We start from the raw sequence: 20,313 nt of genomic DNA on the forward strand, positions 1-20,313 counted from the left end.
CAGTCCTACAACAAACGAAACAGGTTACAATACGTTAGTTCGTCTGTATGGCACCCTTACCAGTTGGGGCTGATTCGGGGCATTGAGAGGGTCCAAAGAAGAGCGGCAAGATTCGTGACTGGTACATTTAGCCATCGCGAGAGCGTTACAAATCTCATAGAAAATTTGAAGTGGGACACACTTGCAGATGGACGACGCGCTAAACAGAAGGGGCTGCTCACTAAATTCCGAAACCCAATCTTCACCGAGGATGTAGAGCATATTTTATTACCATCAACTTTCAAATCGCCTAGTGTCCACGATTCAAAGATAAGGGAAATAAGAGCTCGGACTGAAGCGTTCAGACAATCGTTTTTCCCTCACGCGATCCGCGAGTGGAACAGAGGGGTACGGGGTGGAGAAGGGGGGGGGGGGGGATGTGACTTTGGCGTGAATTGTGACCTCCGCCACACACCCCTTGGTGGCTAGCGGAGTATATATGAGGTGTATAAAAGAACAGTGAATTGGCGGAGCTTTCGTCTGTACTCACGTCATTCGTGTGAAAAGCTGCCCGACGAGATCATGGCCAGTTGACGGGAACTGACAATCAACGCTGAATGGTAGTTGTAGCTAGAGGCATGGGACTTTCTCTTTAGGAAATCATCAGGAAATTCAATATTTTGACATCTACAGTGCCAGGATTGTGCCGAGAATGCCAAATTTGAGGCATTACCTCCCACAATGGACAACGCAGAGGCCGGCGACCTTCACTTAAAGATCGAGAGCTTGCCACGGGCAACACAGCACAATTTGGGCAGAGTTGTCAGTGCTAACAGACAGGCAACACTGCGAGAAATAACCACAGAAATTATCGTGGGACGTACGACGAACACATGCGTTAGGATGGCGAAATTTGGCGTTGATGGTGTTTGGCAGCAGACGGCCTTTTCTAATAACACAATATCACCTGCAGCGCCTCTCCTAGACACGTGGCCATATCGGTTGAACCCTAGGCGATTGGAAAACCGTGACATGAGTCTCGATTTCGGTTGGTAAGAGCTGATGGTAGAGTTAGTCTGGAGCAGGCTTTACACAGCCATGGACCCAAGATGTCAACAAAGCACTGTTCAAGCTGCTGGCGACTCAGTATGATGTGCTCTGTGTTTACATGGAATGTACCCGGTCCTATTGCTCCATCTGCAGCCACTCATGGACAGCATGTTCCCACACAACGATGGAACGTCTATGGATGACAATGCGCCATGTCGCCGGGCCACAATTGTTCGCGACTGGTTGAAGAACGTTCTGGACGGTTCGGGCGAATGATTCGGTCACCCAGATCATCTCACATGGATCCCACTGAACATTTATGGGACATAATCGAGAGCTCTGTTCATGCACAAAATCCTGCACCGGCATGACTTTCGCAATTATGGGCACCTGTAGAGGCAACGTGGTTCAAGGTTTCTGCATGTCGAGTTGCTACAATACGTCCGACGATAGCGTGTCGTCACATTAGGAGGTGTCCCACGACTTGCGTCACCTCAGTGTGTACAGTTTTTCGACATAGCTTGTTCCCTTCTCGAGCTTCTTCAGACTGCTGCTTCCTTAGAAAGGTGTTGTGATGGACGGATGTGCGCGGCGTGCCCGCAGGTGCGCACGGATCCCGAGATCGTGGCGGCGCTGCGGCCGGAGAGCGTGGAGCGCGACCCGGACGAGGCGCTGAAGCGCGCCGTGCTGTTCCCGCTGCTGGAGCTGGAGCCGCCGCGGCACGCGCTCTTCCTGCTCGTCGACTCCATCGACGAGGCGCAGACCTCCTCCGCCGGCGGCTCCTCGCTGGCCTCCGGCGGCGGGGGCGGCAGCAACAGCAGCAGCGCGCGCCGCGGAAGCGCGGGTGGGGGGCCGTCCCGCACCGTGGCAGAACTGCTCGCCGCCACGCACCACCTCTTCCCGCACTGGCTCGCCCTCGTCTGCACCGCTCGCAGGTCAGTCCGACGCTGCTTTCATATTAAGGCTGCAAGCTGTAGGCCCGCCCGGTTGGCCGCGCGGTCCAACGCACGGCTTTCTGGGCGGGAAGGAGCGCTTAGTCCCCCGGCACGAATCCGCCCGCCGGATTTGAGTCGAGGTCCGGTGAACCGGCCAGTCTGTGGATGGTTTTTAGGCGGTTTTCCATCTGCCTCGGCGAATGCGGACTGGTTCCCCTTATTCCGCCTCAGTTACACTATGTCGGCAATTGCTGCGCAATCTAGTTCTCCAGTACGCGTACACCACCATTACTCTACCATGCGAACATAGGGGTTACACTCGTCTGGTGTGAAACGTTCCCTGGGGCGTCCACTGTGGGCCGAACCGCACAATAACCCTGGGTTCGGTGTGGGGCGGCGGATGGGTGAAGTGGACTGTGGTAGTCGTCTTGGGGTTGTGGACCACTGCGGCTGCGGCGGGGACGGAGCCTCTCCGTCGTTCGTTTCTAGGTGCCCGGTTCACATACAATACAATACAATACAAGGCTGCAAGCTTTCTGTTGAGTTTTGAGAAACATATCTCTCTTCTTCTCTATGTACATAAATCCAAATCACATTTCACGTACATCTGTACCGACCGCGCACTTTTACTTGACCTAAGATGGGTGAAAGTCGGCTGACTTCGTGCCGCTCCAGAATGTTTACGCTGCCGACATTAGGTACGTAACAGCATTCTGCACCGTGACTATAAGTAACCATTGTGGATATAGTGTTGATCCGTGTGCGGCGTTGTGCGTAGTGACTCGTACAGTAGAGTCTCGATTATCCGACCTAAACCGGCCGCGGCAACTTCGGATTAGCGGGAAGGACGGATAACATGGAAAATAATACAAAAAATACTAAAATTAAACTAAAGTAGGCCAAATGAGTTAAACATTTAATACAATACAAATCATATTAGACTAAATAGATATTTACTGTGTGAAGAAGTTAGTAATTGTCTTTTGTATGCCTGCTGTTTGCCGTTTTTCTGCCGCTAAATAACGTAGTCTCTTGTCCGCGACTCGTGGTCTCGCGGCAGCGTTCTCGCTTCCCGCGCACGGGGTCCCGGGTTCGATTCCCGGCGGGGTCAGGGATTACCTCTGCCTCGAGTTGACTGGGTGTTGTGTGTCTTTCATCATCATCCACTCACAAGTCGCCGTAGTGGCGTTAAAGAACTTGTGGAGCTGCGGCCGAACGGCCCCACGATGTTTCTCCCGGCCACCAATGCCATACGCTCATTATTATTATCACGTAGTCTCTTAAGAAGTAAAACCTCGGTAGACGATGTTTCCTCCAGTTGCTCTACATATTTTAAAGCAGTTTCTAAGGCCTTGTGTCATTCGTTGTGAGAAATCTTGGCCGCACTTTCCTCCACTACATCCGCTTCTTCGTCGTTTCGTTTCGTTTACCATGTTGATTATTTTTTCATCTGTCACTTCAAATTCTTCATCTTGGACAATCCTTTCATTTGTCATCTTCTGTGGCGTCAGGACATCCCGGAACTTTTCGTAACAATGAAAGCAGGGTAGTATTTTCTGGTTCGGTCTGCTGCCGTAGATTTTCATCATCTGGAGAATTTTCTTGATTTTCCTGTAGGAAAATTTTCCAGGATTTTGCAACTGTATTTGCTGCAACACTCTCCCAAAATTGGGTCACGTCATAAGCTACGTCATTCAAATTAATACGGCGCAATTGGTCTAGCATGTCTTCTTCCTTGTCCATAGCATTAATTAAAGAGGAAAACAGGTTTCTGCGGTAGTTTCTCTTCAGTTTCTCTGTCCCCTTGGTCCATAGTCTGACATAAGGATGCGACATTTGGAGGCAAAAACATGGCCTTTATATCTTGATCTTGAAGTTCATCTTCATTAGGATGACAAGTGGCATTGTCTAGAAGCAACAGTGCTTTGCGGGGCAAGTTGTTGGCTTCCAAAAACTTTTCAGTTTGTGGCACGAACTCATTACAAAACCATTCTTTAAAAATGTCTGAGCTCATCCAAGCATTTTTTTTTGGTTGTAATATTTCACTGGTAAAGCATTTTTAGATATATTTTTAAATGCTCTTTTTTTTGGCTTACCCATCATAGACAGTTTCATTTTCAAATTTGCTGTGGCGTTACTGCATGCAAGAATTGTTACTCTTTCTTTGCTACGTTTGCAGCCTTTTCGGCCTTTCACGCTAATGTTTTTTTCCGGTAACATTTTGTAATTAAGGCCAGTCTCGTCGCAGTTAAAAATTTGATCACCTGTTAAGTTTTCCTTGTCCAGTACCTTGTGAAGTTTATTCCTAAACAATTGAACAGCTTCAAAATTTTCTGAAAGCTTTTCACCATAGACATTAAGTTGCCGAATTCCGTATCTTTTCTTCCACCTATCGAGCCAGCCTACACTAGCTGTGAAATCAGGTTCACCTTCGTTTAGTTCGTTACGAAACTTTAATGCTTTTTCCTGCAAAATAGGTTCCGACATGGGTACACCTTTATCTCTATGTTGAGTAAACCATAGGAACAAACACTGGACTCGTATTCGAGAGGACGACGGTTCAATCCTGCGTCCGGCCATCCTGATTTAGGTTTCCCGTGATTTCCCTAAATCGCTCCAGGCAAATGCCGGGATGGTTCCTTTGAAAGGGCACGGCCGACTTCCTTCCCCATCCTTCCCTAATCCGATGAGACCGATGACCTCGCTGTCTGGTCTCCTTCCCCAAACAACCCAGCCCCATAGGAACAAAGCTCCACTTACATTTCCATAATCAAATTTTTCATGGCTTTCCGATCTTTCAAAACAGCCGAGGTTGCTCGCTGAGAACACCACTTCTCGTTCCTTTCCCAAGTTCCGACTGCTGTTTTCCCGACGTTATAATCTTGCGCCACTTTTAATAAAGTTTCACCATTGTTTATTCTTTTTAAAGCTTTAAGTTTTTCTTCCATTGAAACTACCACCTTTTTCCATTTTGAAGCCATCACCACAAATTTCTACAATAAACAAAGTGCAACCCGTCCACTCCACTCCACTACAGATCTAAGCTAGCACTGTGGAGTGAGGAGTGGCAGAAAGGGACAATGAACTGAGTATCAACAAACAACACGTTAGTCACTGACCTGTCGTCGGCTGGGGCACGGCCGGCGCGGTGAAAGGGTCGGATAACACAGAAGCTGGGATAACCGAAGATCGGATAATCGAGACTCTACTGTAATGGTTTTTACAAAAGTGAACTGAGAGGCTGTAGCTGGTCCAGGTAGTGACTCGCCATCAACTTTCGTGACACTTCTGCCACACATTGACGTATTACACTTAATTCCTTTTGTATGCTGTAACCTGACCGTTCTGAAAGAGGCGGGGCTTGTCTCAGCAGCCAATGTGCTACGAGCCAATCGCAAGCTTGCAAGCCCAGCGTAAAAGTGTGCTGTCAATATGTGCGAGTTAATCTCAAAAACTGCTGTAGGGATTTTGATCCGGTTTTCACTAATCCGTACATTGATTCACAAGGAAGGTTACTTCGTGCAGATTTTCTGAATTACGATCAATTAAATTTGTGTCAGCGATACGACTGCCACTTAGGGACCAGCCGGCGTACCCGAGGCAGCAGCAGTACGTTGCGACAGCACAAAGCGTGACCAAATTCTCATCTAGTGCAACAATGTTCGGCTAGAAACTGAACGTTTTTAGGACCGAATCCCAGCTGCGTCAGTTTTCACTATGTTTTTAATCTAGCATGCCCTCTCTCAATAACGTGGAGATTCGCCGTTAAGAAAACGTGGCTCATTACGATGTTACACTGTAGCGCCACTTTGCGTGACGGGATAACTGGTTAGGGACATGCAGGTCGCTTAGGTGACATCCAGTTGATTGCATCGTTTCAGAACAACTGCATAACGAAAAAAGCATAAGAGTTCAGAACCTGCTGTTTGCAGTTTTTTATGCATAGAGTAAAACGCAGCGTAGGTTGTTTGTGTAAAGTAAGTTTTACAGCACCGCAGCAGATGACTAAACTAAAGATTAAAAAAAAAAAGAACAAAAAAACAAAAAAAAAACACTGACGAGATCTTCTTGAATGGGATTCACAAAAAATTTTGCGAATGAATACACAAGATTTCGAAGTACTTCTACATATGAAATATGAAACTTCGTGGCGGATTAAAACTGTGTGCCGGACCGACACTCGAACTCGGGACCTTTGCCTTTCGCGGGCAAGTACTCTACCACTTGCCCGCGAAAAGCAAAGGTCCCGAGTTCAAGTGTCGGTCGGGCACACAGTTTTAATCTATCAGGAAGTTTCATATCAGCGCACACTCCGCTGCAGAGTGAAAATCTCATTTTGGATACTTCTACATATGCTTCATGAATTTCGAAATATGGAGACAATTTCAGACGGTGAATTTCTACTTCCCTCAGATTACCATTCGCAGTTCGCACCCGTAATTCAGTCTAAATTCTTCGTACAAAGGGCAGTTTGATACGAAACTTCGAAGTACAGTAATAAATGTGACCAGTAACGAAAGGTAACCAGCTCATCATCGGGCTGTGATGTGAGACTTTGAAATAATCAAATATTTTTAACCAGTAGTTTCCCTGCAATTGTTTGAAAACAACTGCGTAGTAAAAAAAAATGCGGATCCGAAATACGTGATGTTTTTTATTTTCAAGTAAAACGTTTTCCGAAAAACTTCAGCAACTTTATTTCGTTAAATTCAGTATGTTTTTTCAGACAACTCAACTCTCAATTTTCAGCTTTCTGCAAATCAAACCTAGATGTGGATACGATTCTTTGCGTGTCACTGCGAATAAGTCTGCCATAAAGAGCCCACGCCAAATAATGCTGCGACAATGAGTCTTAGCAATGCATGTAACAGCGGACTAACCCTCATAAGAGGTGTGTTGTAACGCGAACTAAACATGTAGATCATGAGTGTTTTTTCTTTTATTTTTGTGCCACTGCAGACAGCCTCCGATGCATACTGAATCAATAACACGTACACTCATGCTTCGCATACAGTATTTACATCGGTTGTAGACATAGTCTACTGTTGGCATCATTGCCATGCGGTGTCACTCCAAACGCCAATTCAACACGAAATATACAACAGTCATGCCTTCCAACAACTTTTCTGGCGTGTGCTTCTGACATCTCGTTAGTTAGATGAAAGTGACGACATTCACCTAATTCACTTTATTCTTTGAATTTTATTCACTAGCACCAAAAAAAATACGCTACGTCAGTCAAGGCATTTGGCCATACATATTTAATGCTACCCGTGCGAAGCTGGGCCAGTCGCTAATTACATATACACTACTGGCCATTAAAGTTGCTACACCAAGAAGAAATACAGATGATAAACGGGTATTCATTGGACAAATATACTACAACTGACATGTGATTACATTTTCACGCATTTTGGGTGCATAGATCCTGAGAAATCAGTACCCAGAACAACCACCTCTGGCCGTAATAACGGCCTTGATACGCCTGGGCATTGAGTCAGACAGAGCTTGGACGGCGTGTACAGGTACAGCTGCCCATGCAGATACAACACGATACCACAGTTCTTCAAGAGTAGTGACTGGCGTTTTGTGACGAGCCAGTCGCTCGGCCACCATTGACCAGACGTTTTCAATTGGTGAGATATCTGGAGAATGTGCTGACCAGAGCAGCAGTCTAACATTTTCTGTATCCAGAAAGGCCCGTACAGGACCTGCAACATGCGGTCGTGCATTATGCTGCTGAAATGTAGGGTTTCGCAGGGATCGAATGAAGGGTACAGCCACGGGTCGTAACACATCTGAAATGTAACGTCCACTGTTCAAAGTGCCGTCAATGTGAACAAGAGGTGACCGAGACGTGTAACCAATGGCACCCCAAACCATAATGCCGGGTGATACGCCAGTATGGCGATTACGAATACACGCTTACAATGTGCGTTCACCGCGATGTCGCCAAACACGGACGCGACTATCACGAAGCTGTAAACAGAACATGGATTCATCCGAAAAAATGACGTTTTGCCATTCATGCACCCAGGTTCGTCGTTGAGTACACCATAGCGGGCGCTCCTGTCTGTGGTAACCGCAGCCATGGTCTCCGAGCTGATAGTCCATGCTGCTGCAAACGTCGTCGAACTTTTCATGCAGATAGTTGTTGTCTTGCAAGAGTCCCCATCTGTTGACTCAGGAATCGAGACGTGGCTGCACGATCCGTTACAGCCATGCGGATAAGATGCCTGTCATATCGACTACTAGTGATACGAGGCCGTTGGGATCCAGAACGGTGTTCAGTATTACCCTCCTGAGCCCATCGATTCCATATTCTGCTAACAGTCATTGGATCTCGACCAACGCGAGCAGCAATGTCGCGATACGATAAACCGCAATCGCGATAGGCCACAATCCGACCTTTATCAAAGTCGGAAATGTTATGGTACGCATTCCTCCTCCTTACACGATGCATCACAACAACGTTTCACCAGGCAACGCCGGTCAACTGCTGTTTGCGTATGAGAAATCGGTTGAAAACGTTCCTCATGACAGCACGTTGTAGGTGTCGGCACCGGCGCCAACCTTGTGTGAATGCTCTCAGAAGCTAATCATTTGCATACACAGCATCTTCTTCTTGTCGGTTAAATTTCGCGTCTGTAGCACGTCACCTTCGTGGTGTAGCAATTTTAATGCCCAATAGTGTATATAGTAAACAGCATTTTCCGATAAAAACTTGTATTTTTGGACTATCCATGTTCTTTGGTTATTCACGAAGTCTCAGTTACACATTAACCTTATTATCTAGATATAACAGCACAACATACACAACCCTTATCTGTACAGAAAATAAAACTGAACGTACAGAAACAAAGAAATGACCGATTCCGAGTGCGACAGAAAATGAAGAGACTGATACCCAGCGAAACTGTAACATGTATCCTTAAAAACAGTTTAGACTCATCTCGCTTGAGGAATGCGAGGCTGTCGGGAGAGTGGCAGATTAAAGGAGGGCTTGTGGTGGCGCAGGCACAGCCGCGCGGTGGCGCGCCTGTTCGCGGGCTTCCGGCGCATCGCGCTGGACGACCTGCGCAAGTCGCAGGTGGTGCGCGACGTCCAGCAGTACATCCTGGCGCGGCTCGACCAGGAGGACGCGCTGCGGCAGCACATCAGCCGCGACACCGCCGAGATGCTCAACCAGCTGCACATCAAGAGCAACGGCTGCTTCCTCTACCTCGAGAAGGTGCTCGACGGCGTCGCCGAGAACTTCATCGTGCTCAGGGAGGTGAGTCTCTGGCTGCGCTGCTCTACGCTACTCCACTCTGCTCTGGCCTACTTGTCTTGGCCTCCTGCCGCCGCTGTCAAGATGTCTCGGCACGAGGCTAGCTCATAGCAAGGACGGCTCATAGTACAAAGCTCGAAGGCGGAGCCGCCCTAAAAGATACAGGGTGTCCCAAAAGCAGAGAATTTGTTTCGTTACGGCTGAAATGTTCATAGCTGTTTACACCCTATAGTCTGGAATTCATTTGACCCGCCAGGGTAGCCGAGAGCACTAACGCACTGCTTCCTGGACTCGGGTAGGCGCCCGGCGGATTACCGACGATGTGGATGTGGTTTTTAGGCGGTTTTCCACATCCTACTAGGTGAATACCGGGCTGATCCCCACGTCCCTCCTCAGTTACACGACTCGCAGACATCCCGGGGGGGGGGGGGGGATGGGGTGGCGGCAGGAAGGGCATCCGGCCACCCCTTACAATTAACCATGCCAATTCCGTACTTAACCCAGCCGACCCTGCGCACAATGCGGGATACAGGCGGTAGCAAACGAAAGTCTGGTATTTATTTGTGAATGACCAGGGTCAGATATGTCCACTTTTCACGTTTTGCCAGAAAGGTATCTGTAGCACAGCGGGTCGCAAGTGGTGGCCACGACCCAGATCCTGCCAGCCATTGGTTTCAAACCGGCCCGCAGAGGAAACTGGTGAAAGAGAGAGTAAAGTTATGTAGCACTTCGCCTGACATACATTTTCGGAAATTTCCGCCAACATCGGCTCACTACATGAGTAATTCTTTCTTATTGGCCGTACAGCCTGTAAATGTTTCAATGAGTTCTGCTGTAATTGGTTTGGGCAATTCCGACCATTACGTATGGTGCTAACAACATATAATTCGTGCCTGTCGCCTGTAATGGAACAGTTAGGGATGGAACTTGTAATGATGACTAACGATATTCGCTAGAATCGGATATCGCAGTCCAAAAAACCGACAACAGTGATTAATCGAGCAATAAAAATCGATATTTCGATGCATGTGTATTACAATTAAGATTGTAACTTAATAATGTCACGTGTTATTTAAAAGTGTGAGGAGTCGGTTTTCTGGATTGATAAAAAAATTAAGGAAGACCATAATTTAATAATACATTATTTTACATATAATCAAGAAAGTCTTAGGAAAAAAAAGTTATACTACAGCATATGAAATAATAGACACAAAAAGACTCAAAATATGGATAATATTAATATGAATGAAATTTACTGTCTAAGAAATTTAAAAAAGTAATTTGTTGCCTTGTTCTGCTTTTTATCTACTTCTCTGACCAGAAATTTCTTCACCAGCCATTCAAAACAGTCTTCCTGCTGGAACTGAAGTTCCCTCGACTGATTATTTCGTAGCTATCAGATGCAGACTGGAACTCGGCTGAAATATTTCCCTCCAGATTGTGAAAGGATTATTGATTCTATAAATATACTATTAATCCTGGAGAAATGTCTTCAATGCCTACAGTTACTCTCTTTTTACCTTCCACGATTCGAAAATTACATTTCAAACTTTTCTACCACAATCACTCTCAAATGAGAGAAGGTTACCAAACTACACAATTGACAAGTCAAAATTTTTCTAAGACCTTTAAAGCAAACACTACAGGCACCGTTCATGTGTTGTAATTATTGCAGTATTAAAAAGGAAGTAAAAGTTAAATTTTCTCTGTTACGAGTTAGATGACCGAAGTATTAATTTCCTAATTTTATCGCCACAAAATATTAATGTTAACGATATAATGACGGGATTAATATCGATTAAAAATATCGCGTAACTGATTCAGATATATTGATGTATTGTTGCCAGTTATCCCAAGCATACAACACATGTCACAGGGAAGGAAAGACCGAGCGAGATGGAGCGATGGTTAGCACACTGAACTCGCATTCTTGTGCACGACGGTTCAAACTCGCATTCGGACATTCTGATTTAGGTTTTCCGTGATTTTTCTTAATCGTTTCAGGTAAATGACAGGATGGTTCCTTTAAAAGGGCATGGCCAGCTTCGTTCCCCATCCTTCCCTAATTCGATGTGACCGTGACCTCGTTGTTTGGTCCACAACCAACCAACGGAAAGAAGGGAGGCCGCACACGTTGAATGTTATTATCAGTACGTCAATATAATAACATTCTGACGGCCAGTTTCGTCGTACTCTCAGTACGAGAAATATTGATGGTCAAGGGCCAGCTGCAGTGATAACATCGGTTCCTGTCAGATCACTGAAATTAAAGTCAGTATACTTAACTGTTAGGATAGTTAGTGGGTCATTTGGAAGTCCTTGAAGAGACTACGGACCGAGATAGCAAGATCGAGGGGCAATCTCCTTAAATGGAACTTCAAACAGCCAACACAACCCTGTGCGAATGCGGTGAATTACAGATAACCCGGCACCTCTTCAAATGTAACTCATGCCCTACCGGCTGTAGCATGAAGGACTTAACGTCTGCAGCACCCAATGCTATCAAAGTTGCCCAATTCTGGGTGAATACTGTATAGTTTTCTTTGTATGTATTGTATAAGTGTTCATTTTAGTGTAGCTCTGACACGAATAAAGAAAGACTGAAATTAAGCACTGTTGGGCTTGGCTAGCACTTGGATGGGTGAGCGTCCAACTCTGCCGAACGCTGTTTGCAGTACGGCTGCAGTCAGTCCTCGTCAGCCCAATTGATTGAGAAGCAGCGGCTCTGGTCACGAAAACTGACAACGGCCGAAAAAGTGGAATGCTGACGACATGCCCCTCCATATCTGCTCCCCGTGACGCCTATCGGCTGAGGATGACACGGCGGTCCGTCGGTCGGTGCCGTTGGACCATTCAAGGCCTGTTCAGACGAAGTTTAGCTAGAAATATTGATGAACAGTATTGATTCCGACGAAAATATTCTCCAGGAAACATTTCTCGAGGAAGTACTGTGGTCTGTCATGCCATATGGCAGGTTGCACGGTCTTTCTGAAAACACAATTAATATTTTTTTCACAGCCATTAATGCCGTTGGAAAAGTGTTTAACGTGTCAAGGTAATGTCCAACATTCACATTAATAATAATTTTTTCTTCATTTTCGAAAAAGAAGAATGCACGGAACGTAAAATGAAACACGGTCTCTCACAACAACGTAACACGTTAGTTGTGGAGAGATCTTTTGCGCATAAGTTAGGGTTGTTCTGTGCCCCAAATGCGACACAGTTCTATTGACAAGACTGCTGAAGTGGCAATGAGCTTAATCACTTATAATAATGTTTCAAGTGTTCTTCTGCCAGTAAGAGAAATTCTTTTGCAAATTTCAGTCTTCTTGCAGGCAATATCCTTTTGGAAATTGAAATTTTGTAGGGAAATGTGTATCAGTAAGCTGTTAAAATTCTGCATAATGAGGATTTTGGCATTCCAATTTCTACGGTGAACTGACTTTTGGAGACTGCGGGCGTTCTCAATATTTCCTTGCATTACGCGAGGATTTTGGACGGCCACCACTGACTCAGTCTGCAACGTTGCCAGTTTCACTAGACTGACAGACACCTCTTCTTGATGGCATGTTTTATGCTCCAGTACGGAGTTTTCTGTTGTATGTCCGCAGGACTCGTTCGTTGTCTATGCGTGAAGTACAGTTCAATGATAGAAAAATGTTCTTTATTACTCCACTTATTCCTGATTAATCTCCAAAGTCACAGCAACAATCTGCAACGAACAAACGAAAAGTTTATAGTTAATATATGAAATGTTTTATTTTCATTTCAAATAGATGCACTACTTTTACGCGGCATCCTGTATATTGCGAAGGACTTTCCATGTTGAATTATTTACACGTGCAAACACAGTTGACACTCGGCGCGGTGGCTGATGAGAGCAACGGCACATGGGAAATGCCTTTACGGTCGCTCCCATCAGCCACGGTGCGAAGTGTCAAGTTTGTTTGCGCGTGTACATTTTCCCGTCATTCATGCGGTTGACTGCTCATTACAGTTGCAAGTGTGTAGTACTTTTGTCTAAATGCAGGTGGCAGCACAATCGTGAAACTGTTATCCATCCACAGTATACCCCGATTTCCCAACTCCTGTCATTACATCATAGGACGACATGAAGTGTGATAATCAAGGACAACGCTGGACGACGTGTTTTCTGTGGAAGGAACGCATAAGCACTGTGTGTGTACACAGACCAGTGGTTAGGGTGTGTGGAGAGAATGCAGCGCCACGAAATATGCTCTTGCAACACAACGCCCATCCCCATATGAGTCGAGAAAACACAACAACCATCGCACAAAAGGGGTTCCAAATGTTGCCACACCCACTGTGTCGTCCTGACTTGCCCCCTTATGATTACCACCCACTTGGGGCTATAAAGAAACCTCTGAGCAGACGTCTTTTGGCAGAATTCGGGATCTGCGAGCAGCTGTCCTGCAATGGGTGCGAAATTCACATACTGCTACCAATCGCCGTTAAACATCCGCAGTGTTTACATCTGCTCCCACAGAAAACAAGTTGCCCAGTGCTGTGCTTGATGATCACACTTTGTTGTCTGCTCTTGTGATGACTGCAGTTACAAAATTGAGCTGTACTATGCAGGCATTACACTTCTTGAGATTGTGCTGCCATCTACAGGTAGAATTTAGTACATTACTTGCAACTCCAGTGATAAACCGAACGGCGCGACTTGAAGTATGGAATGCCGGTAGTAAAACATATTTTTAAGTGACATATTACAGCATTTGAATTATCAGAAAGCAATTGTGCGTTTTCTAAGTGGTTTTAACCAACTATAGTCAACTTTTTGAAACTGTTGATGCTGATTGTTGTCTTTCAAACGACTAATAGCTAGCTGAAATGCCGGTTAGCTCCATGTGGTAGAGGTTGGGCCGTGGCTGTAGCAGAACGATCAACGAGTTGTTTTCTACACGATTTACAGGTTCCGTTGCTTACAGGTAATCAACAGTGGCTAAACCTTCACTATCGAATCCTTCACTGTGTGTGTGTGTGTGTGTGTGTGTGTGTGTGTTAACACGCCATTAATCGACGTTTAATATGAATTTTGTGATACGGTTCAAGGTGCCCGTTTTTTTAAACCATCGAAAATTTTATCCACTGTCCCAAAGGCACGCTACTTGCACTACAGAACAGCAATGTAAATTTCACCACCTAGCGCGAGTTTCACGAACGATTAGATGAAATGAAGATGCAAAATGTATTATTACTTTAAGTTGCTATCAAGTCCGTTGCTTTTTAATGGCGGTTGCTTTTTCACTTTTGTTATTTGAAAGTTTCTTTTTGTTTCTTAAGGTGCGTTTTTACGGTTTTCGTAGTGTATTCCTTTAATGTATGTGTCTTAAGAACATATTTCTAGAAATTTATTGAAGGAAATAGAGAAAAATCTGTAGGCCTCACTTACGCTCAAGAATTTGACCACACTGATACCACATTCGTAGCCTTCCCCAGTACGACGAAACCACAAGCTGCGACTGCCTCATAGCCGTCGTGTTGCATCGAATTTTGGAAAGTTTCATTACGTTCTTTCATGAAATCCTTGGTGACTACAAGATATTTGCAAACTGTTGACTACTTTGGCTTATTATTTCACTGTCTATAGAGGTGACATTGGTTTCACTGTATTAGAACCCCATCCTCCACCCATATGCCATCTGTTGTACTTCAGATTTACTTCCAATGGCTCAATTAAGTTTTCACTAACACAACCCCTCCTAGAAAGGAGTTACTTGAGAAGCACCTTAAGGCAGCATTTAGGACCACTAGCCTTTCTCACATATATGTGAGTGATTTCAATATGATACTGCCAAAATTGTATTATATGCAGATGACACAAGTCTAATAGCGAGCAACTTTAAAAACTCTTGACATTCCATCACTGATAACATGCTAATAAGTATGGAGAGTTGGTTCTGTGCAAATAAGCTTAGACCTACACTGCATGCAAAGAAAACAAATTATATACAGTTTGGTAAAATGAGTCACGACGAAGATGTTAACCTAGAACTGGATTACACACTAAGTTTCCTTACACACAGACTTAAATCAGCTTGCTTTGCACTGAGAGTTACTGAAAATGTTTGCACTTTAAAAGGCATAGGTATTTTCATTCTGTTGCCTCACGTGGAACAGCATTCTGGATCAGTTCAAAATCTAATTTCAAATAAATTTTTATTTTGCAAAAGTGGACTGTTCAATTAATTACCCACAGTCGCACAGGAGCTCACTGCAGACCTCCTTTCAGGAAACTGGGAATACTTACCCTGCCATCACTTTATACTAGGTGTATCAAAAAGAATCACCCAATTTAGCACGTCTGTATTTCTGAAACTAATAAACATATAAAATGATTTTTTATACATTTTCATAGGTGTTCAATGTGCCTTGAGATGCATGGCATACGTCAATGTGGTATCCAAATTGTTCCCACACTGCAGCAAACATGTCTTTAGTTATAGCTTTCATAGCTGTTGTTATGCGATGTCTCAGTTCATTCATTGTTGTTGGTAGTGGTGACATATAAACAGAGTCTTTTATAAACCCCCACAAGAAAAAAATCACATACAGCAAGGTCTGGTGACCTTGGAGGCCAGTAACGTAAGGCTGAATCATTTGATACAGTGTGACCGATCCATCATTTAGTAATCCTTTGATTTAAAAATTCCCTAAATTCCAGATGCCAGTGTGGCTACCTGGTGGGAACCATGTAGAGCTCAAGAGTTTGCTCGCTCCAACAGCACTTTGTTCATGCGCGTATCTCACATAACAAAATTGTTACGTTTTTTTAAATTGGGTGATTAATTTTAATATCCCCTGTATATTTAAATGTGAACTCTTAAGCAAAGCAAAGAAAATCTAAGCAGTCTCCACACAAATGCTGACTGTCAAGGGGAATCGTATCCACATAGAAGAAATCAAAAGATTGCGAACTCAGAAACATTTAAGATATATGGATATTAAACTCTATAATGCATTGGCGCAGTTCATTAAAGACTTAGAGGATAAGATAAATTTTAAATTAATACTTAGAAAATTTTTAATTAATAAATGTTGCTCTTTAGTAAATCAACATTTTTAAGGGCAAGAAGCTTATTTTAATAGTTTATCTCACAATAAAAAAACACACAAACACACACACAAAATTTCGAGCTTTCGCAACCGGCGGTTGCTTCGTCAGGAAAGAGGGAAGGAGAAGGAAAGATGAAAGGATGTGGGTTTTAAGGGAGAGGGTAAGGAGTCATTCCAATCCCGGGAGCGGAAAGACTTCCCTTAGGGGGAAAAAAGGACAGGTGTACGCTCGCGCGCGCGCACACACGCACACACACACGCACACACACACACACACACACACACACACACACACACACACACACACACACACACACACACACATCCATCCGCACATGCACAGACACAAGCAGACATATTTAAAGGCCTCACAATGAACAAAACACACACACACACACACACACACACACACACACACACACACACACACACACACACACAGAATTACTAGCTTTCGCAACCGATGGTTGCTTCTTCAGGAAAGAGGGAAGAAGCAACCATCGGTTGCGAAAGCTAGTAATTCTGTGTGTGTGTTTTGTTCATTGTGCCTGTCTGCCGGCGCTTTCCCGCTTGGTAAGTCTTGGAATCATTGTTTTTAATATATTTTTCCCATGTGGAAGTTTCTTTCTATTTTATATATATATATATATATATACAGGCACAAGCATTATTAGTGGTTGCATGTTGGTTTGACATGGTGCTAAAAAAGCTGAACTGATTACAAGTTAATAGAGACACCAGCAGTGTTATGAAAGCCTGCTTCTATACGTTCATGAATCACTAGTAAGTTAGCAATCTAGGAATGTACTAAAATCGCGATTGCTATTGCTCCCATAGGCAAGGTTTTATTTTGGCTGAAACAAGTCAGTACCAGAGATTTAAAATAGCACGTGTGTTAATTTGCAATGTAACTGTAATCTTCCACTGCGCTTGCACCAGTGAACAATCAGCACACAAATGGCACACTGAAGTAATGTTTGTGAAGACATATTATAGCGATGTTCATATTCAGTTGTATTACTTATGGTAGTGTGGTGTCAGTATCATCATCATCTTGAAACAAAGTGTTGACATGTTTCGTATTTTTAATCTTCTTGTGAACTTTACTAGAAGATGATGATGATGAGTAGGAAACTTTTTGAGATACTATAACTCAACTGATAATTCAGGATTCCATCAGTGGAATTAACTGAGAAAGTGTGTTGTTTAAAATAGGTCCTCAGTCATATAGCACATGTATATCTGACTTCTTTCCACAATTTGGATACCCCTCTAAATAGTCATACAGAATATGTAATGTAATTTTAGATAAATGTGAGTTAAAAGTCAGTGCCTTTTTGAAATGTGTTTGTTTATGACGTCCTCAGGTTCGTGAAATACCGGGAACTCTGAATGGCCTGTACCTGTGGCTGTGCCAGCGGCTGTTCAGCAGGAAACAGTTTGCCAAGGTGCAGCCACTGCTCAACGCAATGCTAGCTGCAAGGCGGCCTCTGTCCCACGACGCGCTCTTCCGGTGTGTGAGGGTGCACAACTGCCAGATCACAAGGGAAGACTTTGCCAGAAGACTGCACCTCTTGAGGAGAGTACTCGCACAGGTATATTTTAATGTGTATAGAGCTTCAGATACTATAAGAGTGTGTAATTCTTGCCTTATATGTGCCAGACAACCTGCAGTTGTAGCTTACTATACATTCTTTTTTTTCTCTCTCGTTTAATGGAGGGTTCTGAGCTGTTATTGCCTTCTGGAAGAGACAGCTTTCCACTTGAAATTTGTGTTACTGAACATTTTAGAAGGTAAAACAACAATTAACCACAATTTGAAGGTAAATACACTCCTGGAAAAGGAAAAAAGAACACATTGATACCGGTGTGTCAGACCCACCATACTTGCTCCGGACACTGCGAGAGGGCTGTAAAAGCAATGATCACACGCACGGCACAGCGAACACACCAGGAGCCGCGGTGTTGGCCGTCGAATGGCGCTAGCTGCGCAGCATTTGTGCACCGCCGCCGTCAGTGTCAGCTAGTTTGCCGTGGCATACAGAGCTCCATCGCAGTCTTTAACACTGGTAGCATGCTGCGACAACGTGGACGTGAACCGTATGTGCAGTTGATGGACTTTGAGCGAGGGCGTATAGTGGGCATGCGGGAGGCCGGTTGGACGTACCGCCAAATTGCTCAACACGTGGGGCGTGAGGTCTCCACAGTACATCGATGTTGTCGCCAGTGGTCGGCGGAAGGTGCACGTGCCCGTCGACCAGGGACCGGACCGCAGCGACGCACGGATGCACGCCAAGACCGTAGGATCCTACGCAGTGCCGTAGGGGACCGCACCGCCACTTCCCAGCAAATTAGGGACTCTCCATGAAGCTGGGCTACGGTCCCGCACACCGTTAGGCTGTCTTCCGCTCACACCCCAACATCGTGCAGCCCGCCACCAGTGGTGTCGCGACAGGCGTGAATGGAGGGACGAATGGAGACGTGTCGTCTTCAGCGATGAGAGTCGCTTCTGCCTTGGTGCCAATGATGGTCGTATGCATGTTTGGCGCCGTGCAAGTGAGTGCCACAATCAGGACTGCATACGACCGAGGCACACAGGGCCAACACCCGGCATCATGGTGTGGGGAGCGATCTCCTACACTGGCCGTACACCTCTGGTGATCGTTGAGGGGACACTGAATAGTGCACGGTACATTCAAACCGTCATCAAACCCATCGTTCTACCATTCCTAGACCGACAAGGGAACTTGCTGTTCCAACAGGACAATGCACGTCCGCATGTATCCCGTGCCACCCAATGTGCTCTAGAAGGTGTAAGTCAACTACCCTGGCCAGCAAGATCTCCGGATCTGTCCCCTATTGAGCATGTTTTGGACTGGATGAAGCGTCGTCTCACGCGGTGTACACGTCCAGCACGAACGCTGGTCCAACTGAGGCGCCAGGTGGAAATGGCATGGCAAGCCGTTCCACAGGACTACATCCAGCATCTCTATGATCGTCTCCATGGGAGAATAGCAGCCTGCATTGCTGCGAAAGGTGGATATACACTGTACTAGTGCCGACATTGTGCATGCTCTGTTGCCTGTGTCTATGTGCCTGTGGTTCTGTCAGTGTGATCATGTGATGTATCTGACCCCAGGAATGTGTCAATAAAGTTTCCCCTTCCTGGGACAATGAATTCACGGTGTTCTTATTTCAATTTCCAGGAGTGTATTTTTATTTAGAAGCCACTATTACTGTTCCCGCATTTTATCAAAATTAAATCTTTGTAGTCCGACTTAGCACACCTTAAATAAAGAAGCTTGGTAGATGTCTGATAGAAAGTTGTTGAGGTGTGCCTGGATAACAGAGGCTTTCAATTGCAATTACTTAAAACTAAATCTGTGATGGGCTGAGATTAAGGGTATTTAATTTCAGTGAATAATAATTTGATGAATTAGTCACAGGTGTGAAATGCAAATAATGGGAGCAACCACTATTTGGTTAAGTGAGCGGCATAGTTCTAAACAAAACTAGTAATGTTTTCAAGGTTATGGGCAAAAGAGGTAACTAAAACTCTCTCTCTCTCTCTCTCTCTCTCTCTCTCTCTCTCTCTCTCTCTCTCTTTCTCTCTCTGCTGGGTGCTGATGAGTCCTCTCCATTTGGCTTAGTCCTCCCACCACTTTTATTCATCCAGTTGTTGCCAGGTCACACGTCTCCTTTCGACAGATATTCTCACTCCCATTTTTCACCGTGTTCTTGGGCACCCTCTAGGTCTTTTTCCATCCATCTTTAGTTCTTCCATAATTTTGGCGAGTCTCTGCCCACACATCCAGGCTTAATCTCTTTTTTTTTTTTCAAGTACTTCTCTCATACTTTCTCGTTTAAGGCCCTTTCTAATATCTACATTCCTTACTATGTCCATTTTTGTTTTTCCCTTAACTGCTCAGAGAACTTTCATTTCCCCTGCTTGTAGTCCCTTTTTGCCATTGTCCATGTTTCTCCTCCACAGGTGAC

General features: G+C 44.9%; 1 protein-coding gene across 8 annotated transcripts in view; it reads left to right on the forward strand.

Annotated features, from left to right (window-relative positions):
- The window catches only part of LOC126283943 (ankyrin repeat domain-containing protein 50-like), a 471,892-nt gene that overhangs the window by 336,408 nt on the left and 115,171 nt on the right, over positions 1-20,313 (forward strand). For all 8 annotated transcript variants that reach the window (XM_049982337.1, XM_049982338.1, XM_049982340.1 and 5 more), the window contains exons 5-7: positions 1,633-1,964; positions 8,982-9,237; positions 17,685-17,912. In XM_049982337.1, the coding sequence (XP_049838294.1) occupies positions 1,633-1,964; positions 8,982-9,237; positions 17,685-17,912 (816 nt within the window). The remainder of the gene's footprint in view (positions 1-1,632; positions 1,965-8,981; positions 9,238-17,684; positions 17,913-20,313) is intronic.

This window comes from Schistocerca gregaria, chromosome 8 (genome assembly GCF_023897955.1).
Source record: "Schistocerca gregaria isolate iqSchGreg1 chromosome 8, iqSchGreg1.2, whole genome shotgun sequence".
Taxonomy (NCBI): domain Eukaryota; kingdom Metazoa; phylum Arthropoda; class Insecta; order Orthoptera; family Acrididae; genus Schistocerca; species Schistocerca gregaria.